At 35.7% G+C, this 21,962-nt stretch overlaps 4 protein-coding genes across 5 annotated transcripts; 2 read left to right on the top strand and 2 right to left on the bottom strand.

Moving 5' to 3' along the window:
* The first annotated feature begins 2,487 nt into the window (after window positions 1–2,487).
* On the top strand, window positions 2,488–7,306 carry LOC145908356 (dnaJ homolog subfamily C member 1-like). Of its 2 annotated transcripts, none has more exons than XM_082995619.1 (13): window positions 2,488–2,663; window positions 3,030–3,149; window positions 3,293–3,375; window positions 3,519–3,630; window positions 3,711–3,805; window positions 3,875–4,027; window positions 4,505–4,625; window positions 4,891–4,998; window positions 5,058–5,226; window positions 5,556–5,651; window positions 5,816–5,845; window positions 5,958–6,079; window positions 6,725–7,306. In XM_082995619.1, the coding sequence occupies exons 1-13, from the start codon at window positions 2,508–2,510 to the stop codon at window positions 6,791–6,793; spliced, it is 1,434 nt and encodes a 477-aa protein (XP_082851745.1). In that variant the 5' UTR covers window positions 2,488–2,507; the 3' UTR covers window positions 6,794–7,306. The 2 variants fall into 2 exon arrangements, with proteins under 2 accessions (XP_082851745.1, XP_082851744.1); XM_082995618.1 differs by having other exon boundaries at window positions 5,816–5,860.
* Window positions 7,307–7,979: 673 nt separating this feature from the next.
* Window positions 7,980–10,190, bottom strand: LOC145909563 (uncharacterized). Its single transcript, XM_082996943.1, has 3 exons — window positions 10,085–10,190; window positions 9,276–9,810; window positions 7,980–8,976 (listed from the first exon to the last, which is right to left on the bottom strand). The coding sequence occupies exons 1-3, from the start codon at window positions 10,188–10,190 to the stop codon at window positions 7,980–7,982; spliced, it is 1,638 nt and encodes a 545-aa protein (XP_082853069.1).
* Window positions 10,191–12,912: 2,722 nt separating this feature from the next.
* LOC145909561 (uncharacterized) lies at window positions 12,913–15,132 on the top strand. Its single transcript, XM_082996942.1, has 3 exons — window positions 12,913–13,018; window positions 13,290–13,824; window positions 14,124–15,132. The coding sequence occupies exons 1-3, from the start codon at window positions 12,913–12,915 to the stop codon at window positions 15,130–15,132; spliced, it is 1,650 nt and encodes a 549-aa protein (XP_082853068.1).
* Window positions 15,133–15,969: 837 nt separating this feature from the next.
* LOC145909560 (uncharacterized) lies at window positions 15,970–18,749 on the bottom strand. The gene is made up of 4 exons (XM_082996941.1): window positions 18,644–18,749; window positions 17,909–18,443; window positions 16,676–17,690; window positions 15,970–16,086 (listed from the first exon to the last, which is right to left on the bottom strand). Exons 1-4 carry the CDS (start codon window positions 18,747–18,749, stop codon window positions 15,970–15,972), a joined length of 1,773 nt encoding a protein of 590 aa, XP_082853067.1.
* Window positions 18,750–21,962: the final 3,213 nt, after the last annotated feature.

Genomic DNA, 21,962 nt, shown 5'->3' with positions numbered 1-21,962 from the left:
CGATTAAAAGGAGTGTATTTGTATGATCCCAACTGTATTTAGTGTGACAGCACTATATATATCAAGATCAAATGGCCAGATTTGGTATGTGAGCCCGGATTTTGCTCATCGTGTCTGCTCCGTCGACAAAAGTAGGATGTCTGATTTTAGCAAAACCATATTAAGTTGGACTGCGAGCTTTAATTGTTTTATAGTGATCGTATAATTCATCGGTGGGATATTAAGTTTTCTGAAAAGACAACTATAGCCTATAGGCGCCTGTCACGCTTAAGCAGGCTATTAAAAAAAATTTGTCGTGTTTTGCAAAAAATATGAGGAATAGTCCAGCAATAAACTAATTTGTAAAAAAACATTATGTTGCACAAGAAACTCCTTGTAATGTGTACGACATGACCTTTAAGACGAAGGAATTGTTTTGGTGAAAGAACATTTTTTGGACCACGTGAGACTTCAAAGGTCGTGGCTTACCCCTCAGCTTCGAAATAAACAATGGAGTTCAAAAAGGTGGGTCCTATTTTAACACTCATGGGCTTACAGACTCAAACGGGCCTCGGTGCGTCGTTTCGAAAGCACCTCATTTCGTCGTGCCTTGTCTACGTCCAGGTCCGGTCCTAACCACATTTGACCATTTTTTCATATTTCAGGTAAGTCACAACATGCGTTATGTAGGGGAGACCGGGGATACCTCGGACACGGGGATACCTCGGACCAGGTTTTTACGTCACAATTAGGTATTGTAAAGACACTTTTACAAAAGCTTTATGTCTCCATGAAACGTTAACAGAAAGTTTGGAATTAAATCATGTCTGCTTAAAAAATTATAATCGAAAAAGTCAATTTATCAGTGAAACCAAGTTTTTCAATTTGTATGTAGAAGGTTATATATCAGTCACAGTTCATCAAATTGCAGTAATTTTTAGTTGATTGCATATTCAAATATGTATTCTTGGATAGGCCAATGATCATTTTGTGCAACCTTTAAAAATACGGCCATAGTTCAAGAATTTCTATGTCGTCACGTGGTCGGGGATACTTCGGACATCATGGCAAGAAATCGCGAGAAGACAACACTTTTTGAGTTTTATGAAAAATTACCAGGTCATAGAAGAGAATAAACAGAGGCTGGATGAAATGATCGAATTTTGGCAGTAAGAAAAGCCCCCTATGATAAAAAATCGTTTGTTGACCCTAAAATCTATGATACCCGTGCTGCCGTTAAACGTACACGATTTACCCAAAGCATGAACGTGTGGAAGGGTCGAAACGATAAGTGGTCACGCTCCATTTCCTGAAAGCTTGAATGATATTTTATGCGCTAAGGTCCCAATGCTGGTATTGCGCCAAGTTTGATTTCAGTTATTTGTTAAATAAACAAAAAATAACGTCTGTTAAAACTTGCTGTCCGAGATATCCCTAGTGACGTCCGATGTTACCCCGGTACCGGGGTGACTTCGGACATTTGAGACCTGTTTAAAAAGTGGGCTGACTGAGCATTTTTAGTGAGCCAAAACGAACGAAAAACCTTTTGTTTTTTGAGCAATGCTTTACTAGTTACAACAAAATGAAATTTAAGAATGTGGTTCATCATTAAAAAAAAATATGAGCAATTTTCCAAAAACCGGCCGAGCTATCCCCGTTCTCCCCTAGTCGATAAAAAGACAACAAAACGTCAAGACAAAGGACGCAATTTCGGGGGTTCCCCGATATTTACATCTGAAGTACGCTATGCACGATTCTAGATGTGAATTTTTGCTTTAAAATTCCTGATTGTTGTCATATGAGAAAATGTCCATGTTCTTTGGTTTTGACTAAACTCGTGACTTGCCTGACTACTTTACAAATTCATCCCAAAAAGAATAGCAGACTAACTATGGGGATGTATCACAAAAATTAGTCTATTTGTTTTGTGAAGTAAATTTTGGGAAACACTGTAGTTAAAGTGCAGTGGTTTGTTACCTTTTTTTGGTCATGCTTTCTTTCTTTACCTATTAATCCAGGTATGGAATAATTTCTTAAATTTGGAAGATTGCAAAATATAAAGTCTGTATAAACGTTACAATTGCAATAATACAGTAAACATTTTTCGGAAGCCTGCGTATCTACTTTAATTAAAAATCGTCATTTGACGAATGACGTAACATGTTAAAAGTATTTTTGAAACAATATTACGTCAGAATTTCATTGTTAAGTCTGCTTATTTACTCGTATCTTAGCGTTTTCTTCTTGCAATAATTCAGGGCAGAAGTAATTGTCACCGAATATGTAACACAATCATTTTAAGACGATTCACTCCCCTTCGCCTTTTTCTAAACTATACTCGTGCCCCTTGTTAAGAACCACTGGTCCAGTCCAGAGTGTTATTCTTGCGCCTTTATTTACTTAAGTTAGCAACGCTTACGACTTCAATTTCTTTGTGCACATGGTGCTCAAACAAATTTGACAAAATATGTCTTTAGTTTACAGTAAGACACACTGCAGTAAAGCTTTTTTTCGTTTTGTTTGTCAGAATGAATAACATAATTATGATATTGTTTGTGGTTTGTTTGTTTCAACTGATTCAACCAAACAATGCACAATGGGGTTTTACTCAAGATCAAGTAGACGTTTTTGACTTGGTTGATGAAACTAATCTCAACTTTTATGAATATTTAGGAGTTGAACAGGTAATATATTTGTGTTGGTATGTAGCTCGGGCTCCCCCTTATTCCTTACTTTTTATAAAGGATTGTCACAAAAGTTTTTCCATGAAAATAGGCATTGTTTTGTAAATAAAACAACCAGATCATGTCTGTTACTGAAAAGTAGCAGTTTTGGTCCAGACTAAGAAGAATAATATGGTCACATTTTCGTAGTTTTATTGCCAAAAAATTGAATTAAAGTAAAACATGCTTATTTGTTGATACAAAATACACACAATTAACATTCGTAAAGGAATATCTCCCCGCAAATTATGGACTTTCTTTTCAGATCATAGTTAAATAATATTCTCAAATGTAATTCTGTTTTGTTGTATTTCATGTATTTATTAGGATGCCCCATCAGCAGAAATCCGGCGCTCATATAGGAAATTGTCTCTCACGATGCACCCTGATAAAAATAAAACTGAAGGGGCTGAAGAAAGTTTCAGGGTTCTGGTTGCAATTTATGAGGTGTGAAAAATATTTTCCTTTTGAAAGTGAGGTATATAATGTATGATATTTAAAAAAAAGTTTATGGTCAACTTGAAAATGAGAAATAGAAGATCTTGCCAAAAATTTTTTAAATATTTTGTTTGAAGAATAATGATGTTTAGGTTTTAAAATCTAAAGAACGAAGAGAAATCTATGACAATGTATTGGTCAATGGGCTTCCTTCAGCCTATTTGTATGTTCCAAGGTAAGTTCATCTTTTCAAAAACAAAGCATGTTATTCAAACATCATATTATAATAGTACATAACATCTAGGTTTTGAATAGGCAATTATTTGATAAACCTTTTAAATGCATGTTTTATTTTATTCAAACAGTTTGTAATTTTAGGCAAATCAGAAAGATGAGTTTATTGGAAGTTTCAATTATTATTTCTCTCATATCTACTGTTGGACACTTTCTGTTTATTTGGGGTGCATTTTTTGAGAGAAGTCTTACATTGGTAAGTGCCACTCCAGGATTTTACTATGTTGGCATAATTTGTTTTGTAAATTTTCAAAAATTTTTTTTGTATTTATGCAGGAAGAAATGCTCCCCAGACTTCAAAAACAGCAAAAGAAACAAAAAAGGAAGATTGGTGGAAAAGATATTGATAATGAGTCAGTGGAAGAGCTTAAGTAAGAAATGAACTATTTGACTGTTTTCTTATGTTATTTTTATATTAGTTAACTGGCATTGTTTTGCAGAAATCAATTTGTTCAAAAACCGAAGATCATTGATTTGTTGCCAATTCTTGTCGTCCGAAAGTTATACAACTTTGCCATTGCTGTTCCAGAAGCTATTAAGCACCATAGGGAACAGAAAAAAGTGATTGCTCAATTGGAAGAAGAACAAAAAGTGTAAGTTAATACTTATGTGATACTAGTGACTGTTTTCTGAGTGTTCTTAATACCAAACTTATTGAAATATTTGTTTTTTCATTTAAAACAATAAGATCAGTTAAATAAAAAAAATACAACGCAGCATGTTTTATGCATATGATTTGGGTGACATTCAAGCCCAGAGCACTATTGGCTGCCAAGCAGTTTAGTTTGGCCATTGTGTTCTCCACTTGGTTTGACAATATTGTTCACTACTCAGTTATGAGAAGATACTCAACAGATTGTACCACTACAAAATGGAAGAATCTGTTCCTGGCTAGTTTATTAGCTAGACCAGTGCAAAAGTCACCAGCTGTACTGACAAGACCTAAGGTCAAACAGTTTGCACTACTGCCTGCAGCTCAAGAAAATGTCGTAGTTTTAAATCCCTTATAACAATAAAACTAAAGGACTTAACTTCCATAGGTGATAAAAATTTACTATGTGTATCTTCAGGGAGGAAGAACTTGCGCAACAGAGGATGCAGGAGCAACTTGAAAAAAGAATCGAAGCAAAAAGGGTGAAGCAAGAGAGAACTAAACAGAAAAAAGAGGAATTTTTACTTGCAAAGAAGTTGGTGAGTTTTCATGAGCTGTAAGTATTAACTGTCGAAAGCAAAAAATGCAAGAAATAAGACCCCAAATTTTTTTAATTTTTTTTAAAAGTTTACTAGATATGTGATTTTATGTAAATTCTATTTTATTGAATGTGTTTAATGAATGAATAGTGGACCAATTTAAAACCAAAAGTCTCTGGCAGACTGTCGATCGCTCACTGTATTGATATAATTATACATATTACTATTTTATTGAAGTAACTTTTTCCATAATTTTTTGCTGTAGGCTGCAGAAACTGTGCCATCAAGACCTTCTGTGTTTGAGAACCCAACTTCTATTGAAGAACTTGAAGCTTTGTATGATGAAATGGAAAATGAAATGTTTAGCAAGAAGGTAACCAAACTCCTAATTGAATGTTTTTTTGTTTAAACGCTAGTGAATTGTTTTGACAGAAAAAATCAAAAAACAAACAATGGAGTGATGAGGACCAAGCTGAGCTGATTAAACTTACAACAAAATACCCACGTGGTACGACAGAAAGGTGGCAAAAGATTGCAGACGAAATGGGTCGTACGATTCAGGAAGTTACAAGCAAAGCATCACAAGCGAAAGATTATGTGGGTAATAACCTGCTTTTAACAATTTTGAACGACAAACAACACATATTTTAATTATAATAGGTGTTGGTAACTTTTTTCCTGTGCATTGTTACTGTACTGGCAATGCCATTATTCTGTGTTACAAATAGTGCAGTTATCATTGCTTCGGATTGTTATTAAAAAACCAATAGATTCTGCAACATAACACCAACATTTGCAACTGTCTGCAGCTTTGCAACACCAACATTTTTATCCTAAAACACATCTAGGATATTTTTTTGTTGATATTTTTTAAATAAGGCTGCAGTCAAATTTTCTGATCGAAGATTTGCCAAATTTATTTCTGTTTAGGTTCAAAAGTGAAATATTCAGCATCAAATTCTGTGCAGGTAAACAAAGGTAAAGTGGAAATACCTGATAATATCATCACAACTCGTGCAGATGAAGGTTGGTTTGACTTTATTTCTTTGAAATTTGCTGAATAGAATTTTGAAAAGTTTTTCAGACAGACAGTTTAAATTTTATTGCTTTTTTTTGTCTATGGCATGTTCCACTTCTGTTTAACATTTAGTCTCTTCACATATGTATTTTTTAATATGTAACTGTTACAGAACTTCATGAAATATCTGGAGAAAATAAAGGTGACACACCATTTGGTAAATACTTCCAAGTATTTTTGCACTCTTTTTTTTAACCTATTTTTTTATCATAAGACAGACATGACAGATCTAAAGTCAAAAACATTTTTTTTAGATGATTCAAACGTTTGGGATCAAAGTCAGCAGAAGTTATTAGAAATTGCTCTCACACAATTCACAAAATCAACTCCTGAAAGATGGGAAAAAATTGCTTCGACTGTTCCAAATAAAACAAAGGTATGTGACCAAAAGTTTCATGTGTTTTTTTTGTCACTTTGCAAATAAAAATCTGGTCTACATGAATAGATATTTTGTTCAAAAAGTGATAACTAGGACTGGCCTAGATTTCTACTTAATCATCGAACCAAGATGTTTTTTTGAATATATATATTTCGCCTATCCGGCATCCTCAGTATTCTAAAAACAACAAGAGTAATCGTAGTGATTAGCATCAGCACACATCAAGACTGACATGTACACACTTAACCTCCAGACTGCCATCTGGCTTTATTCCCAAAACCAATCCAAGTCGCCAGTGGGAGATCTACGCTTTTTATATAAATATTTTGTTAGTTCAGTGTTCTGCAACCTTTTACTGATGTCACACTTATGACTATTCAAAATTCAGCAACACACCCTAATCAAATTTGTAAGAGCTATGATATCACTAGTATGTGGTTATAGAAATGCTGTCTAACCATAATGTCTAGATTAGCTTTGGCAAATATTTAACTACTGTAGTGACAAAAATAAAAATTTATTTAGTTTTTGTTTGAAAAAATTGTCCAGTTGTAGTCGCACAGATTGCAGAGACCAACTTTGTTTGTTGAGTACCAAAAAATTTAACCGAATAATTATCATAACTTTTACTGTTATGTATAGGAGGAATGTATTGCAAGATACAAATTTTTAGCAACACAAGTTCAACAAAAACGGAAGCAGCAAAGCTGACCTCCAGCTTGAAATTTGCGTATTTTGTTTGTGTGCAATACACATATTGGTGGCCATAGCAATAGAGTAAGTTTGTTTAGTGGTGTTAGCCCAACCTGCCTTCCACAGCTATTAATAGACACTGCAAGGGTGTCACGGAAATTTTTTATTACTGTAATTATAATGTTCCTGTTTCTCCAAAAGCACTGTCGCTTATTAAAACATGCATTTTTTTTGTAAAAAATATGCCATACACTTAATTGCGCACATAAAACGCCGTTATTTCGTATACGATGAGTTCTACGCCAGTGTTTTGTTTGTGTTACACAGGAGAAAAATATAGATGGAACATATTCTAAGTTCTGTTCATTGCACACGATTTTGAAATTCCTTTTAAATATTGCAGTATTGCACTGGTTACGTTATATATAGTCTGTTTGTGTGTTGAAAGTTGTTGTTTACCTTTGGTAATTTGCCAAAATATCATTATCAAAATAGTCCTGGCTGTCGGTTTAATACATTAAAATTCTGTTTTATACCTTGCACAATTTAAGTTCAGTGTTATATGTGCAAAAAAAGCCATAATATTGCAAAGCTGCAGACAGGGTGTGTACACGCACTGTTTCGACCTGTAAGGTCTCATCAGTGCAGCTGTTGTGTGGCACTGTGCTAGCTTTCACACTAGCAGGCACACTAGTCTCCACTTTGTGGTACCTTTCGGTCAACGTCGATCTGCAGGGTACCCTATACTAGGTACCGAACAACAGTTCAGTGATTATCGCAATTTTATTGTCCCACAATGGTTTAGAGATATGCTTCGGAAATCAGAAACTTTGTCTAATTATGTGCATCAGGCAAGAAATTATCATAGATTTCAGAGCTAAGAAGTACGTAATTCGGAGTTTTATCCATATTCGAAAAGCGAAAAAATACACTCATATTTCCGTCTTTTTGTTTAATGTAATGTCTGACATGGAAACACTGCAACATTTCTACAGTGTTATCAAAAACTCATATGGATTTAAACACGGAGTTATCAAAAATAGTTTATATTTATTACATGAAAGTACATACGGAAGTAAAATTAAAGGAAAAAAGTGCATGCAGTTGAAGCAGGTACGAGTGTCAAGGATAACGTCAATAAACACAGTTATAAACTTTACACAAAAATGTTGAAGCGAAGTGAAAGAGTTTTGTGTTACAGTGTTCATGTCTTTGTAACTTTTGACACCATTCCACGAATATCAAACATTTTCTTCGCCAACGAACGTGTTGCGGTACGAAAGCTTTCGTTTCGAGCGTTGTAAACGAAAAAGTTCCACGAGCTGTTTGAAACTAACAGAAGAATTGCTATGAACTCGAAAGACAAGTAAGCTGCTGCTAAACGTCGGTCCAGGTTGGCCGGCAGGGAGTAGTAGATCCCACGTAAGGAAATGGAGCCGATTACAGCCAAAATTGTGGGCAACAAGCTCAGAGTAAACACGATTACCATTATTATGAGGGTTTTGGTGAGTTTGATTTCCATGCTAAACTCGTTAGCGTTCCGGTCAATTGCATGAGAAAAAGTATAGCAGCAGGTTGCCACGGTAACACCCCACGTGGCCAAGAATGGAACAAGGAATGTAATAAGATAAAGATAAAGTGCGTGTGAGCCACTTGAGGCCACCAAAACAGATGAAATCATACTGAAACGCAAAGTACTGACGAAAAATGGAAGTATGGAAAATACAACTGACAATAACCACAGAACTAGGAGAAATTTCCACGATTTTTGCCGTGCTACCTCTGCGTTATATTTCAGTGGAGCGCGCACTAGATCCAGTCGATCAATAGCTGCCAGCATTAAGCTATTTATAGACACGCATAAAGAGAGGGAAGTCGCAAATCCAGCGAAATGTCCAAATGCACCAAATTCGATATCTTTAAACTGACCATCTGGCAGAAAATACGTTGTCTCATTTATTTCCAGTCTCTTCATTTCGAATTGGTGGGTAGCGATTGTGTGTAGAAAGTAACCACAAGATGGCAGTACAACCACACCAACAATGAGGTCAGAAATTGCCAATGCAAGTTTGTAAAATCCCTGGCTGTTCAGGAACGTCTTATTGAAGTAGAAAACAGCTAAAACGCAAATGTTCACCACGGTTGTTCCCAATCCCAACACTCCGCACACCACAATACATGTTATTATGGACACTTGGCACCTGCAAGAAGTAGATAAGTTGTTGGTTTTGATTAGCGGTATGTCCAATTTTATAAGATTAAAATTTGTCTCGAGCAAAAACTTGTTCATATTTACACTGCGCATCGGTGGCGGCGCATTGGTTTATTAACCACAGAAACCACTAAAAGGACGCGATAACAGTTATCAGCAGTGCGTGATTACACTTCTGGGATAAAAAAATTGGTTGGCAAATGTTTTTGAATTGAAAGAAAGCTGAGTTTTAATACAAACCTTCTTACAAAATCAGTGCGAGAATAGCCATGTAATGAATATACACACCTGTGTTTAGTACATTCCCAGTTCGATAGCTTAGTCAAAGTCCCATTTTCTATACCTTTTCCACACCATGTTACGTCACAAAAAGGCAACATAGTTGACACAACTTCGTGGAATTCGCCGAACTTCTGACCTTGATCGTAAGCCAGAACTTGTTGACACGCTGTACTGAGCATATGTATGTTGTTTTCATTTGCAATTTCGGTCGAGATATTGGTTGTTGTGTTAATCGGTGCAGAGAAATCAAAGATCTTATTTACTTTGTAACATTCTTGCTGAAATGTTGAATAATTGCAGCTGCGTTGGTAAACTTTACTGGTAAAATCCGTAAAGTTAAAAGACCGATTCGCACATTCATATTCATGTTGGGGACATTTCCAGATCTTCATAGTTTCCATAAATTCAGTGAGGTACATTCCACCAACAGACCAATATGTCGAAAATGTTTCGTGATATAATTGGCAGCATTTTAACTCGGTGGTCCGATTTCGAATTGTTTCGTTTTGATGCGAAATGCATGAAATGCCCAATTCATGGTCTGTAAACAATCAAAGAATTGTTTCACCACTTAAAAATTTACCCCACTATGTGGCTAACAAAAACTACACAATTAAAATAGCAAACTTAACAATCAAATTTTCAGAAACTGATCTACGTTTTTTACAGCAGTATCTAAACATAGCTCAAAATTGTAAGTAAATAGTACTAGTGGTTCAACTTCGACAACAAATTCATTTAATCTTCTGAGTATATGTGCTGAACAAGGTAAAATATAGCCTATGTCGGACAAATAATAGCTGTATTTGACTTACCGGAAAATTTTGTTGGCAGGTATGACGCCCTCGCTAAAACCTCCATCAAGCTTTTAGTGCTGACAGTTTGACCAAAGAAAATCAACAAAACTAAACATCTCAGCATTATGAAAGAGATGTACGCAAACATACAGATTCGTGTAAAGTTTTTGTGGTTTGTATAAACGCGTGGTAAAAGCTCGGCTTCATAACACGTGGACTCATAGAGTTACCAACAATAATTTCTAATCAACAATCTGAATTGAAAAATTGGTGCTTTTATGCACTTGTGAATCAATTATACGTAGACAAGAAGTTAGCATTAATTTCATTGCATAGCATTTAACCACCCTTCAGGCAAGTGAATATAGTCAGGTTATTTGGAATCGAGTCCAACTTTTTCCTGTAAATGTTTCACACACCCCACATTTATCAACTATGTGATACCAATTATAAATGCCTTACGGAATTTCATAACTTAAATTTTGTATGCTTAACAAGAAATTGTTGAAGCTGGTTACATATATTTGCTTGGTTTAACCTTTTCTCATATAAACTGTATCCTGTAAACGCAGGCCCCTTTGTTTCATATAGGCTATTACCGAAATCTTCTTTTATACGAAATCGCTGTGATTCAAGTGCATAGTCGGGTAATCTAAATTCGGTTAATCTGGATCTTTCGCTTATCTGGGATAATTCGTATCAAAAAAAAGCTTCGGATAAGGTCAAGCTTCCAAACCCGAATAAAAAGCTTTATTATATCACCTAATACAGATTTGGTATTTGTACACTACACCACGTTGCAATTACTGATTCATTCATAATGACTGCTTACTGTTGGAAACTGCATCTCCTTAACAGTGATATCATCACTTGATTCACTCAACTGACTAGCCGCGATTATTGCTGTCCGTTTGACGTGACAGTTTGTATTATTTATTTCTCAATGCACTGGGGCTTATACGAAAACATGGTAGGAAACACATGTTGCAGTACTTTTTGCCTCTTGCCTCTGTGGTTAAATTTTGTTGCACTTAATATATTTATCACCATTCACCTATGCAGTAAGGATGATTATTATATATATATATATCCTACTATAGCTAAAAAAGGCAATATGTCTCCAAATCAGGTAAAATTTGTTGAAATTTGATGCAGACTAAATCAAGGTTACTGTGTACACTACTATGGAATTAAAAAAAAATAAACTATGGAATATATAAATATAATGTTATAATTTGAACTTATTTTTTACTTGATATTAATAACTTATATGCAAATATTCGAACAACGTAATGTTAACACATGTCAGTGATACATTGTCACATATGTACGTTTCAATCGGAAAGTAATGAATCATCAAAGATGTATGATGAATTATATGGTCGATCAACATGCCACAACTGAATATAACACATGGGCCATACCAGATTTTTTTTTTGCGTGCCGCATCGGGTAGTTGTAAAGTTGAATTAATTTACTAACACCTGACTTTAACACAAATGCCACAACATTAAAATGAAATGACCTGGTACAGGCATGATTAGCCACAAGGTTGCAACTTCATTACATGCAAGCAGGAATTGTGACTTGATTAAGTTTAACTATTTCCAATTTATGTTATTATAGTCATCACCGTATGTTCTGTACACCATGGTTTTACGTATAACAACCTAAACAAAAACTTGTTTGAAACCAACAGTCACATATAAACAATATGAGATCAGATCAAACAATCGCGTGTTACGTTAAGTTTCGGAGCGACTCCCAAGTATTCGGATCTAATTTAATAACTTAACGTATTATCAACAATTTAAAGCAGTTTTGGGAAATTGTCCATGTGCTGAATGTATTTTATTTGAATCCTCCGAAATAGAAAGCTATTTTCCTAACACAAAATACTCGAATTCTCGACAGTATTTACGTTGATGAGTTGCTGTTCGTTTGGTAAAAACAAATCTCTTCCATTACAAAACATGTGAAAAATGTGAGGTGGGTTCACAGAAGCGGAATCAATGCGGCCCGCGAAAAAAATCTGATATGGCCCATGTGCTATATTCAGTTGTGGCATGTTGATCGACATTATAATTCATCATATATCTTGCATGATTCATTACTTTCCGATTGAAACGTACATATGTGACAATGTATCACTGACATACGTCGTTTGAAAATTTAAATATAAGTTATCATTATCAAGTAAAAAAGCGTTAAATTTCTCCAGATTAGTCAACATATTGCCTTTTTTAGTTGTGGAAGGTTACAAATAACTTGGCTGAAAAGAGAAAAACAAAACAAACTGTGACGTCAAAAACGACTGTGACGTCAAATGGACAGCAATAATCGCAGTTAGTCAGTCCAGTAAATCACGATTGCATGCATTGAAAACTATAAAAATTGGCTAAATCTAAAATAGGTGATGCAATAGCGCAGATCAATTTAATTTGGGTATGTAAGCTGGGCCCTTTTTTATTTCCATTCGAGATAAGCGAAGATCCGCAGATTAACCGTATCCAGACCGGGGTTTGCAGCACTTGAATCACAGCGATTTCGTGTAAAAGAAGTTTTTGTTAATAGCCTAGTAATAAAAAAAATGGGGACTTAGTCTCAACGTTGGGGCAGGATACAGTTTTTGTGAGAAAAGGCCAAGAATAAAGCAGAAATCATCAAACGTGATCAAACCAATTTTTCAACTTTTTGTTTTGATTGCAAATTATTGCTGGTAACTATAGCCTATATACAGCTAACTGGGAATCCACATGTATTATAAAACCGACCTTTTGCCACACGTATATACAAACCACAAAAACTTTCTACAAGCCTGTAGGTCTTCGTACATCTCTTTCATAATGCTGAGATGTTTAGTTTTGTTGGTTTTCTTTGGTCAAACTGTCAGCACTAAAAGCTTGGTGGAGGTTTTAGCGAGGGCGTCATACCTGCCAACAAAATTTTCCGGTAAGTCAAATACAACTGTTATTTGCCCGACATATATTTTACCTTGTTCAGCACATATACTCAGAAGACCACATGAATTTGTTGTCGAAATTGAACAGCTAATACTATTTACTTACAAGTTTTGAGCTATGTTTAGATATTGCTGTAAAAAACGTAGATCAGTTTCTTAAAATTTGATTGTTAAGTTTTGCTATTTTATTTCTGTAGTTTTGGTTAGCCACATAATGGGGTAAATTTTTAAGTGGTGAAACTTTTCTTTGATTATTTACAGACCATGAATTGGGCATTTCATGCATTTCGCATCAAAACGAAACAATTCGAAATCGGACCGCCAAGTTAAAATGCTGCCAATTATATCACGAAACATTTTCGACTTACTGGTCTCTTGGTGGAATGTACCTCACTGAATTTATGGAAACTATGAAGATTTGGAAATGTCCACAACATGAATATGAATGTGCGAATTGGTCTTTTAACTTTACGGATTTTACCAGTAAAGTTTACCAACGCAGCTGCAATTATTCAACATTTCAGCAAGAATGTTACAAAGTAAATAAGATCTTTGATTCCTTTGCACCGATTAACACAACAAATAACACCAAGACCAAAACCACGAATGAAAACAACATACATATGCTCAGTACAGCGTGTCAACAAGTTCTGGCTTACGATCAAGGTCAGAAGTTTGGCGAATTCCACGAAGTTGTGTCATTTATATTGCCTTTTTGTGACGTAACATGGTGTGGAAAAGGTATAGAAAATGGGACTTTGACTATGTTATCGCACTGGGATTGCTTTAAACACAGGTGCGTATATTCATTACATGGCTATTCTCACACTGATTTTGTAAGAATGTTTGCATTAAAAACTCAGCTTTCATTCAAATCAAGAACATTTACCAACCAACATTTTATCCCAGAAGTGTAATCACGCACTGCTGATAATTGTTATCGTGTCCATTTAGTGGTTTCTGTAGTTTATAAACCAATGCCCCGCTACCGATGCGCAGTGTAAATATGAACAAGTTTTTGCTCGAGGCAAATTTTAATGTTATAAAATTGGACATACCGCTAATCAAAACCAACAACTTATCTACTTCTTGCAGGTGCCAAGTGTCCATAATAACATGTATTGTGGTGTGCGGAGTGTTGGGATTTGGAACAACCGTGGTGAACATTTGCGTATTAGCTGTTTTCTACTCCAATAAGACGTTACTAAACAGCCAGGGATTTTACAAACTTTCACTGGCAATTTCTGACCTCATTGTGGGTGTGGTTGTACTGCCATCTTGTGGTTACTTTCTTCACACAATCGCTATTCACCAATTCGAAATGAAAAGACTGGAAATAAATGAGACAACGTATTTCCTGCCAGGTGGTCACTTTGGTGATATCGAGTTTGGTGCATTTAGAGATTTCGCTGGATTTGCGACTTCCCTTTCTTTATGCGTGTCTATAAATAGCTTAATGCTGGCAGCTATTGATCGACTGGATCTAGTGCGCGCTCCACTGAAGTATAACGCAGAGGTAGCACGGCAAAAGTCGTGGAAATTTGTCCTAGTTCTGTGGTTATTGTCAGTTGTATTTTCCATACTTCCATTTTTCGTCAGTGCTTTGCGTTTCAGTATGATTTCATCTGTTTTGGTGGCCTCCAGTGGCCCACACGCACTTTATCTTTATCTTATTACATTCCTTGTTCCATTCTTGGTCACGTGGGGTGTTACCGTGGCAACCTGCTGCTATACTTTTTCTCATGCAATTGACCGAAACGCTAACGAGTTTAGCATGGAAATCAAACTCACCAAAACCCTCATAATAATGGTAATCGTGTTTACTCTTAACTTGCTGCCCACAATTTTAGCTGTAATCGGTTCCATTTCCTTACGTGGGATCTACTACACCCAGCCGGCCAACCTGGACCGACGTTTAGCAGCAGCTTACGTGTCTTTTGAGTTCATAGCAATTCTTCTGTTAGTTTCAAACAGCTCATGGAACTTTTTCGTTTACAACGCTCGAAACGAAAGCTTTCGTACCGCAACACGTTCGTTGGTGAAGAAAATGTTTGATATTCGTGGAATGGTGTCAAAAGTTCAAAATGCAAGAACACTGCAATAACACAAAACTTTTCTCTTCAACATTTTTTGTGTAACGTATGTGTTCATTGTTATCTTGTTACTCGTGTTTGCTTCAATTGCATGCTTTTGTAATTATAGGTAGTAATTGTACTCCCCGTATGTCCTTTTATGTAACTAATGAGAACTATTTTTGATAATTCCATATTTAAATCTATGAGTTTTTAATAATATTTTACAAATATTGTTTAACGAATGTCAGTGTTTACATGTAAGACTTTTTGATAGTTAGTATGCTCTACAGAATGAGTTTCCTAAATTTTTATCTGCGTAACAATGGAAGATTATTTGTGTTGACTAGGAACCACCAAAACGTCAAGTAAACAAAAAGACGGAAATATATCTAAATCATTGTGCAGTAAAATTACGATAAACATATGGTTAAAATTTTGGGTCAGGCAAGTTACTGTGATATAAGTTTTGAAATTTATCCTGCAGACATTTTGTGGTACTTTTTTTTTTTTTTTGTAATTTTTTTAGCGTATCGCCTGTATGTCCTTCGCATACCACTTGTGTTTGGCGTATACCATAGGTTGGAAACCACTACAGATGAACGTTGTGTAGAGTTGAAAAGCCTAATCCAATACAGTTTCGGTAGGATGTGATGGTGTTTTATTACAAGGAACTGTTTAATAGGGCGCGTGCATGCATTCAACTTCTTAAGTACCAGTAGTGGAAGTAGTTCTTCTTTACAACATTAAAAGGTATAGCTATTACCAGGCTGTCCATTTAACCGCCGCTATTAATTGTCGTATATGACGTAACAGTCAATTAGCGTGTCTAGTCTTCAACAATAATTCAGCAACTATTACTGTGCTTTTCAACCTGTGGGACCATCCGCACTGGTCCGAATAAGAAAATCTTTTGTTGCAATGACAAACATGTTGCGGATTACAATCGTCCGATAAATAGTGTTTGCATTAGTTTCGTTTGTTACCTAAACACAAAACATGGTATATAAATGCAATTCTAGAAGTATTTCCTGCCTAACTTATTTATTCGATAAAAAAGGGCCGAGTGATCAAAAAGTGTTTTATTTAAAAAAAATTTAAGCCTTTCGAATTACTTATTCCACACAAATCCCCACCACTATATATAAAAAAAACACCACTATTTATTTAACCTTCCCTACAATGGCAATTTAATGCTATTCTGTAAAAATTTGTTAACCCATGCAGATACCAGCAAAGTTTCATTTATTACAGCGCATATTTCCCAATTAATTCAAAATAATGTAACTTAAAAGTTATATTTTATTTCAGCATGACTATCTGATAAAAAAATATATTTAAAGCATATTGTCGCAAAGCATAAAAACAAGTAACGCAATGTTACGGCCGACGGAATTATGTCATCCTTTGATATTTGTCTACCAGCATAAAAAGAAACACTTTCATTAAATAAAAAAAAATTAATAACTTTTCAAGGAAATATGAGTGCTGTACAAGTACCAAAATAAATCGTGTGCAGCATGAGCAGACATTAATGGCAAACAAGCACTGTGTTTTAAAAGATTACGTCACTACACTGGTAGTAGCCGTAGTGGTTGTATTTCGAACTTTTGATACCATTCCACGAACATCAAAAACTGTCATCACCAACGAACGTGAACTCGTCCGAAAACTTTCGTTTCGAGCGTTGTAAACAAAAAAGTTCCACGAGCTGTTTGAAACTAACAGAAGGATAGCAATGAATTCGTAGGACACGTAAGCTGCAGCCAAAGGTCGATCCAGATTGCCCGGTTGAAAGTAATAAATGCCACGCAGAAAAATGGAACCAATTACAGCTAAAATTGTGGGCAACAAGTTAAGAGTAAACACGATTACCATTATTATGAGGGTTTTGGTGAGTTTGATTTCCATGCTAAACTCGTTAGCGTTTCGGTCAATTGCATGAGAAAAAGTATAGCAACAGGTTGCCACGGTAACACCCCACGTGGCCAAGAATGGAATAAGCAATGTAATGAGGTAAAGATAAAGTGCGTGTGGGCCACTTGAGGCGATTAAAACAGATGAAATCATACTGAAACGCAAAGTATTGACGAACAAAGGAAGTAACGAAAATACAATTGCTAACATCCACAGGAACAAAACGAATTTCCATGACTTCTGTCGTGCTACCTCTGCGTTATATTTCAGCGGAGCGCGCACTAGATCCAGTCGATCAATAGCTGCCAGCATGAGGCTATTTATAGACACGCATAAAGAGAGGGAAGTCGCAAATCCAGCGAATTGTCCAAATGCACCAAATTTGATATCACCAAAGTGACCACTTGGCAGAAAATACGTTGTCTCATTTATTTCCAGTCTCTTCATTTCGAATTGGTGGGTAGCGATTGTGTGAAGAAAGTAACCACACGATGGCAGTACAACCACACCCACAATAAGGTCAGAAATTGCCAATGAAAGTTTGTAAAATCCCTGACTGTTCAGTAACGTCTTATTGGAGTAGAAAACAGCTAAAACGCAAATGTTCACCACGGTTGTTCCCAATCCCAACACTCCACACACCACAATACATGTTATTATGGACACTTGGCACCTGCAAGAAGTATCATGTACTGTAAGATGTTTAGATTACCGACATTTCAGGCTGGAGAACTGTAGTAGACATGGTAACAATAATTCTATTTCTGGGCCATATTGAACAAAATGGTTTTGTCAAAACGAAAGGTCCATTAGGAATGAACAAAAATTTTTGAGATACGAAACGTCGAATAAAGACATGAAAGAAAAAATTTTTGCTATAAATGTAAATACCTGTCTTTTATACATTCCCAGATCGAAAGACTTGCGGAAGTCCCATTTTTACTTTCTTTTCCGCACCAAGCAACGTCACAAAATGGCAACATGTACGTCACGACCTCATGAAACCCGCCAAACTTCTGACCTTGATCGTAGGCCAGAACTTGCTGACACGCTGTACTGAGCTGATGTACGTTGTTTTCATTTGTGGTTTTGGTCTTGCTGTTATTTGTTGTGTTAATCGGAGCAAAGGAATTCAAGACCTTATTTACTTTGTAACATTCTTGCTGAAATGTTGAATAATTGCAGCTGCGTTGGTAAACTTTACTGGTAAAATCCGTAAAGTTAAAAGACCGATTCGCACATTCATAATCATGTTGGGGACATTTCCAAATCTTCATAGTTTCCATAAATTCAGTGAGGTACATTCCACCAAGATACCAGTAAGTCGAAAATGTTTCGTGATATAATTGGCAGCATTTTAACTCGGCGGTCCGATTTCGAATTGTTTCGTTTTGATGCGAAATGCATGAAATGCCCAATTCATGGTCTGTAATTAACAAATCATTTAAACTTGTTTTGTCCCTTGGTGTAGTTGGTATAAACAGGTAAAACGGTTGTAACATCTTTACGATCAAGATCTAAACTTGAAATTTTTATTAATAATTACGGTACTGATTGTATAAACCTCGATGGTAGAAAAATCCACAATACACAAAAGTTAGCGCGGATTTTTTTCATATGACTCACCTGAAAACTTTGTTGGCAAGTATGCCGCTTTTGCCAAAACCTCTGTCAATCTTTGGCCGGTGACAGCTTGACCAAAGAAAGCCAACAAAACAAAACATCTCAGCATTATGAAAGACCAACCTCTTCGACTCCAGGTTCGCATCAAATCATTTAGAATTGTATTTGTGTAAAAGTACCTCCTAATTACCTTGACAAATGCCTAACAGCGACGTGCAATTAGTTAAATGGTTTGGTTGCATTAATTCCATTTCGGTCGTCTATTTTAATGTAGTAGTTAACACAGTTCAATTTCATATTAACATTCACTTGTTAAATGCTTGTGGGACTTTATAAACATTCGTAGAGTTCCGTTGGCAATTGAAACTATGCACAGTTTTTCTCAAGCTTTTAGAATAATGTTTACTCTTTTCGAAATAGCTGCGGTTTAAAGCAATCCATTCAGTCCAGTTAAATTTGGTATCTGTTCCTGTAAATGCTATTAACTGCATGAAATATTGGAGCAACGTATTATATAAACTTCGTTTACACAGTAATATAATGCTTCCATAGTTATATAAACAGTACAGCATTTTGGCTAACAAAACAACTCAACATTTTCAGCTCGACTACTTGTTTTCAACTTAAACAAGAAACATTTTCGTACGTTCATGCCTCTCAAATAAAATCTTTTCATACACTTGTCTGTGCAGTTGGGGCAACAATTTACGCGGAAATCATTTTAGCAAACTATGTCAGTAATACATTGTCACATAGACGCGTGATGTCACTAAAACGCATTGCTTCCCACGAAGTCAAATCGGAAAGAAATGAATCATGCATACATACAAGATACGATGAATAATTTACCGTATAAGAGTAAGTAAGACGTATTTCACTCATTTTCGTTTGCAAAATTTTGCAAGTTTCATCTTTCTTTTCAGGATGCTACGTGTTTATAATGTATTTCTTTAGGGCAGGGTTTCCCTAACTTTTTTGGCCGTGGACCCCTATTTGTGAATCTGTTTTTTCTCAGACCCCCAATCTTATGTCACATCATTTTTTTTGCCTAATCGGCGTGATAGGTTATCATAAAAACAAACAAAATAAGAGTATTAATTGGAAGTACGGTATTGCTTCGTTATACTGCAGATCTATCAGCTATTGGTGACAGACAATTTCTTAAGTCATAGTCAACATTTAGCCCTGATCTGTAATCAACAATCTAGTTTAATTTAAAACTTATAACTTTACTTGAATTTTAAGTTAGTCACCTAATTCAAGTTGATTGTTTAATCACTAAAATAAACTTTATCGTAAGCTTAATTTATTTTACAACATTCAATATTTTCATTCCGAAATCGACCTTTTCTCACGCCACTTGTTGTGCGTGACACAGGTGGAAACTTCACCATTCCGAAATCGACCTTTTCTAACGCCACTTGTTGTGCGTGACACAGGTGGAAACTTTACTGCGTATAAATGCGTTTGACTCAAGGTTATTTTGTATTGTAATTGTACTTTATTTTTCATCACACACACTAATCTACACTTCACGAAAGTTCTTTTACGCTTGAAGAACGGTTGATATTTTCTTATTAGAGCAGCAACTTAATTGGCGATCTTAAATAAGAAGTCATGGACAAGGGATAAGATTGCAAACAACTTTCAAGTGATTTAATAAGGCTGCAACCATTAATTGTTGCAATGTTTACCCATCACTGCTGTAATTTATTGAACAGTGTGCGTAGGTTACTGTTTGCACTACGTTATTTTTCTGCCATATCGTTGCAGTCCTCAAGTTCTGGAAGCCCTGGTTTACCTGTGTTTGTTTTGTATATTCGAAATGTTCACAAAGAAAATCAAAACAATGTGTTAGCATATGTTGTGATACGATTTAGCACACATTCGATGCTGGCACATGTTTAAGTATGTTCAAGGCAAAGTTTGTACTAGGACAATTCTCAAATCCTACTACGTGTTAAAATCTCGTTGTGAAAGAACCTTTTAGTTTTATTGTTGCCATATTAAACGCAAGTAAAACCGACATTACAGGTTTTCGCGGACAATTGGCCAGATAGTAAACTGGGGTAAATCCCAGTCCTTTTTAGCTGCATAATGACTTCAGTTTAAACGCTACCGATTAGATAACGACTGACAATGTGGCATTAGTGACGTAACAAAAAGGAGGAAAACACATTAAGCGTGATAAGAAAACAAGCGACAGATGTTTGCAGTTTTAGGTTTTTATTCAAATTCTGTCGAACTCACATTAGCGCTATAGACTTGCAAGGAGAGGTATATTGCGCATATGTTTAAGTAAGTAACTTGCTTTCATGCATGTAACAATCAGTCCAGAAATAAGCATGTTCTTATCTACGAAAGTTTTTGATGGAAAATTTGTTCTAACACCTAGCTTACGTTTAATTTCGACATATACAGCTACCCTGTGGCAAAGCACGCATCAGGTATCACAATCTACAGCTTGTGATTTAACCGTCTGTTAGAATTAATTGGATCAGTTTGTTCGGATAAATGCAAAATTATTATTTTTGTTCTGAAGTGACAGAAAACCTGTATTTTGTTATCCAGTTGTATCTTGTTTAGTCATTGCGTTGGTGGCGTAACAGTTCTTGGGAAAACAAGGCCTTTAACGCAGGAAACAGCAAACATCGTTTAACTACAGATCTACAAAATCCACTTTCAAAAGACCCTATTCTGGTAGCACATTGGACTGTCTCTCTTGCGAAATTATGACCGTAGTTATGACTGTCGTTCCTTTTGAGCTAATGGCTACGGCGCCTACATGTCGCGACGTACGATTTACTGCTACTTTTAACGTTTCAGTTTCATATCATTCTGCGATTCATTTGTAATACAATGATTGATTTTCATTTTTGCTGCCGCAAGTAGTCGGTGGAGGTTCGAACGATCATAAAATGTTTATAGCGGGTCTATGTCGGCACCCTCTGCCGCTGGTGGAAGCGCTTCATTACCCACAAATACTTTTACAAGAAGTGAATACAAATGACACGTTTTATGTAGCTTTTTTCTCTCTAAAACTACGTTATATTTCCATGTTCTAGACGGCGCCTAGGAGGCTAGTGAACTTTATGATAAAATACAAATTAATAGTTTTACGATATCAGAATCTGAGCCCTTTAGATGCAATGACCGCCGAAAAGCACATCAGTTAGTTTTGACAGCCATGAGGGGTGCACAGAAGATATGGGTGACTCATAGATACAACCTACGTGCAGACTCTTGTTTATTTACGTATTGAACTATCCGTGGTATTTTCAAATTTATTTGGGGATGGAAATTATTGTTCTTGTATAGAATT

This window comes from Ascidia mentula, chromosome 7, assembly GCF_947561715.1.
Source record: "Ascidia mentula chromosome 7, kaAscMent1.1, whole genome shotgun sequence".
Taxonomy (NCBI): Eukaryota; Metazoa; Chordata; class Ascidiacea; order Phlebobranchia; family Ascidiidae; genus Ascidia; species Ascidia mentula.
The sequence above is the reverse complement of the archived record's forward strand: the minus strand, read 5'-3'. Positions and strand labels throughout refer to the sequence as shown.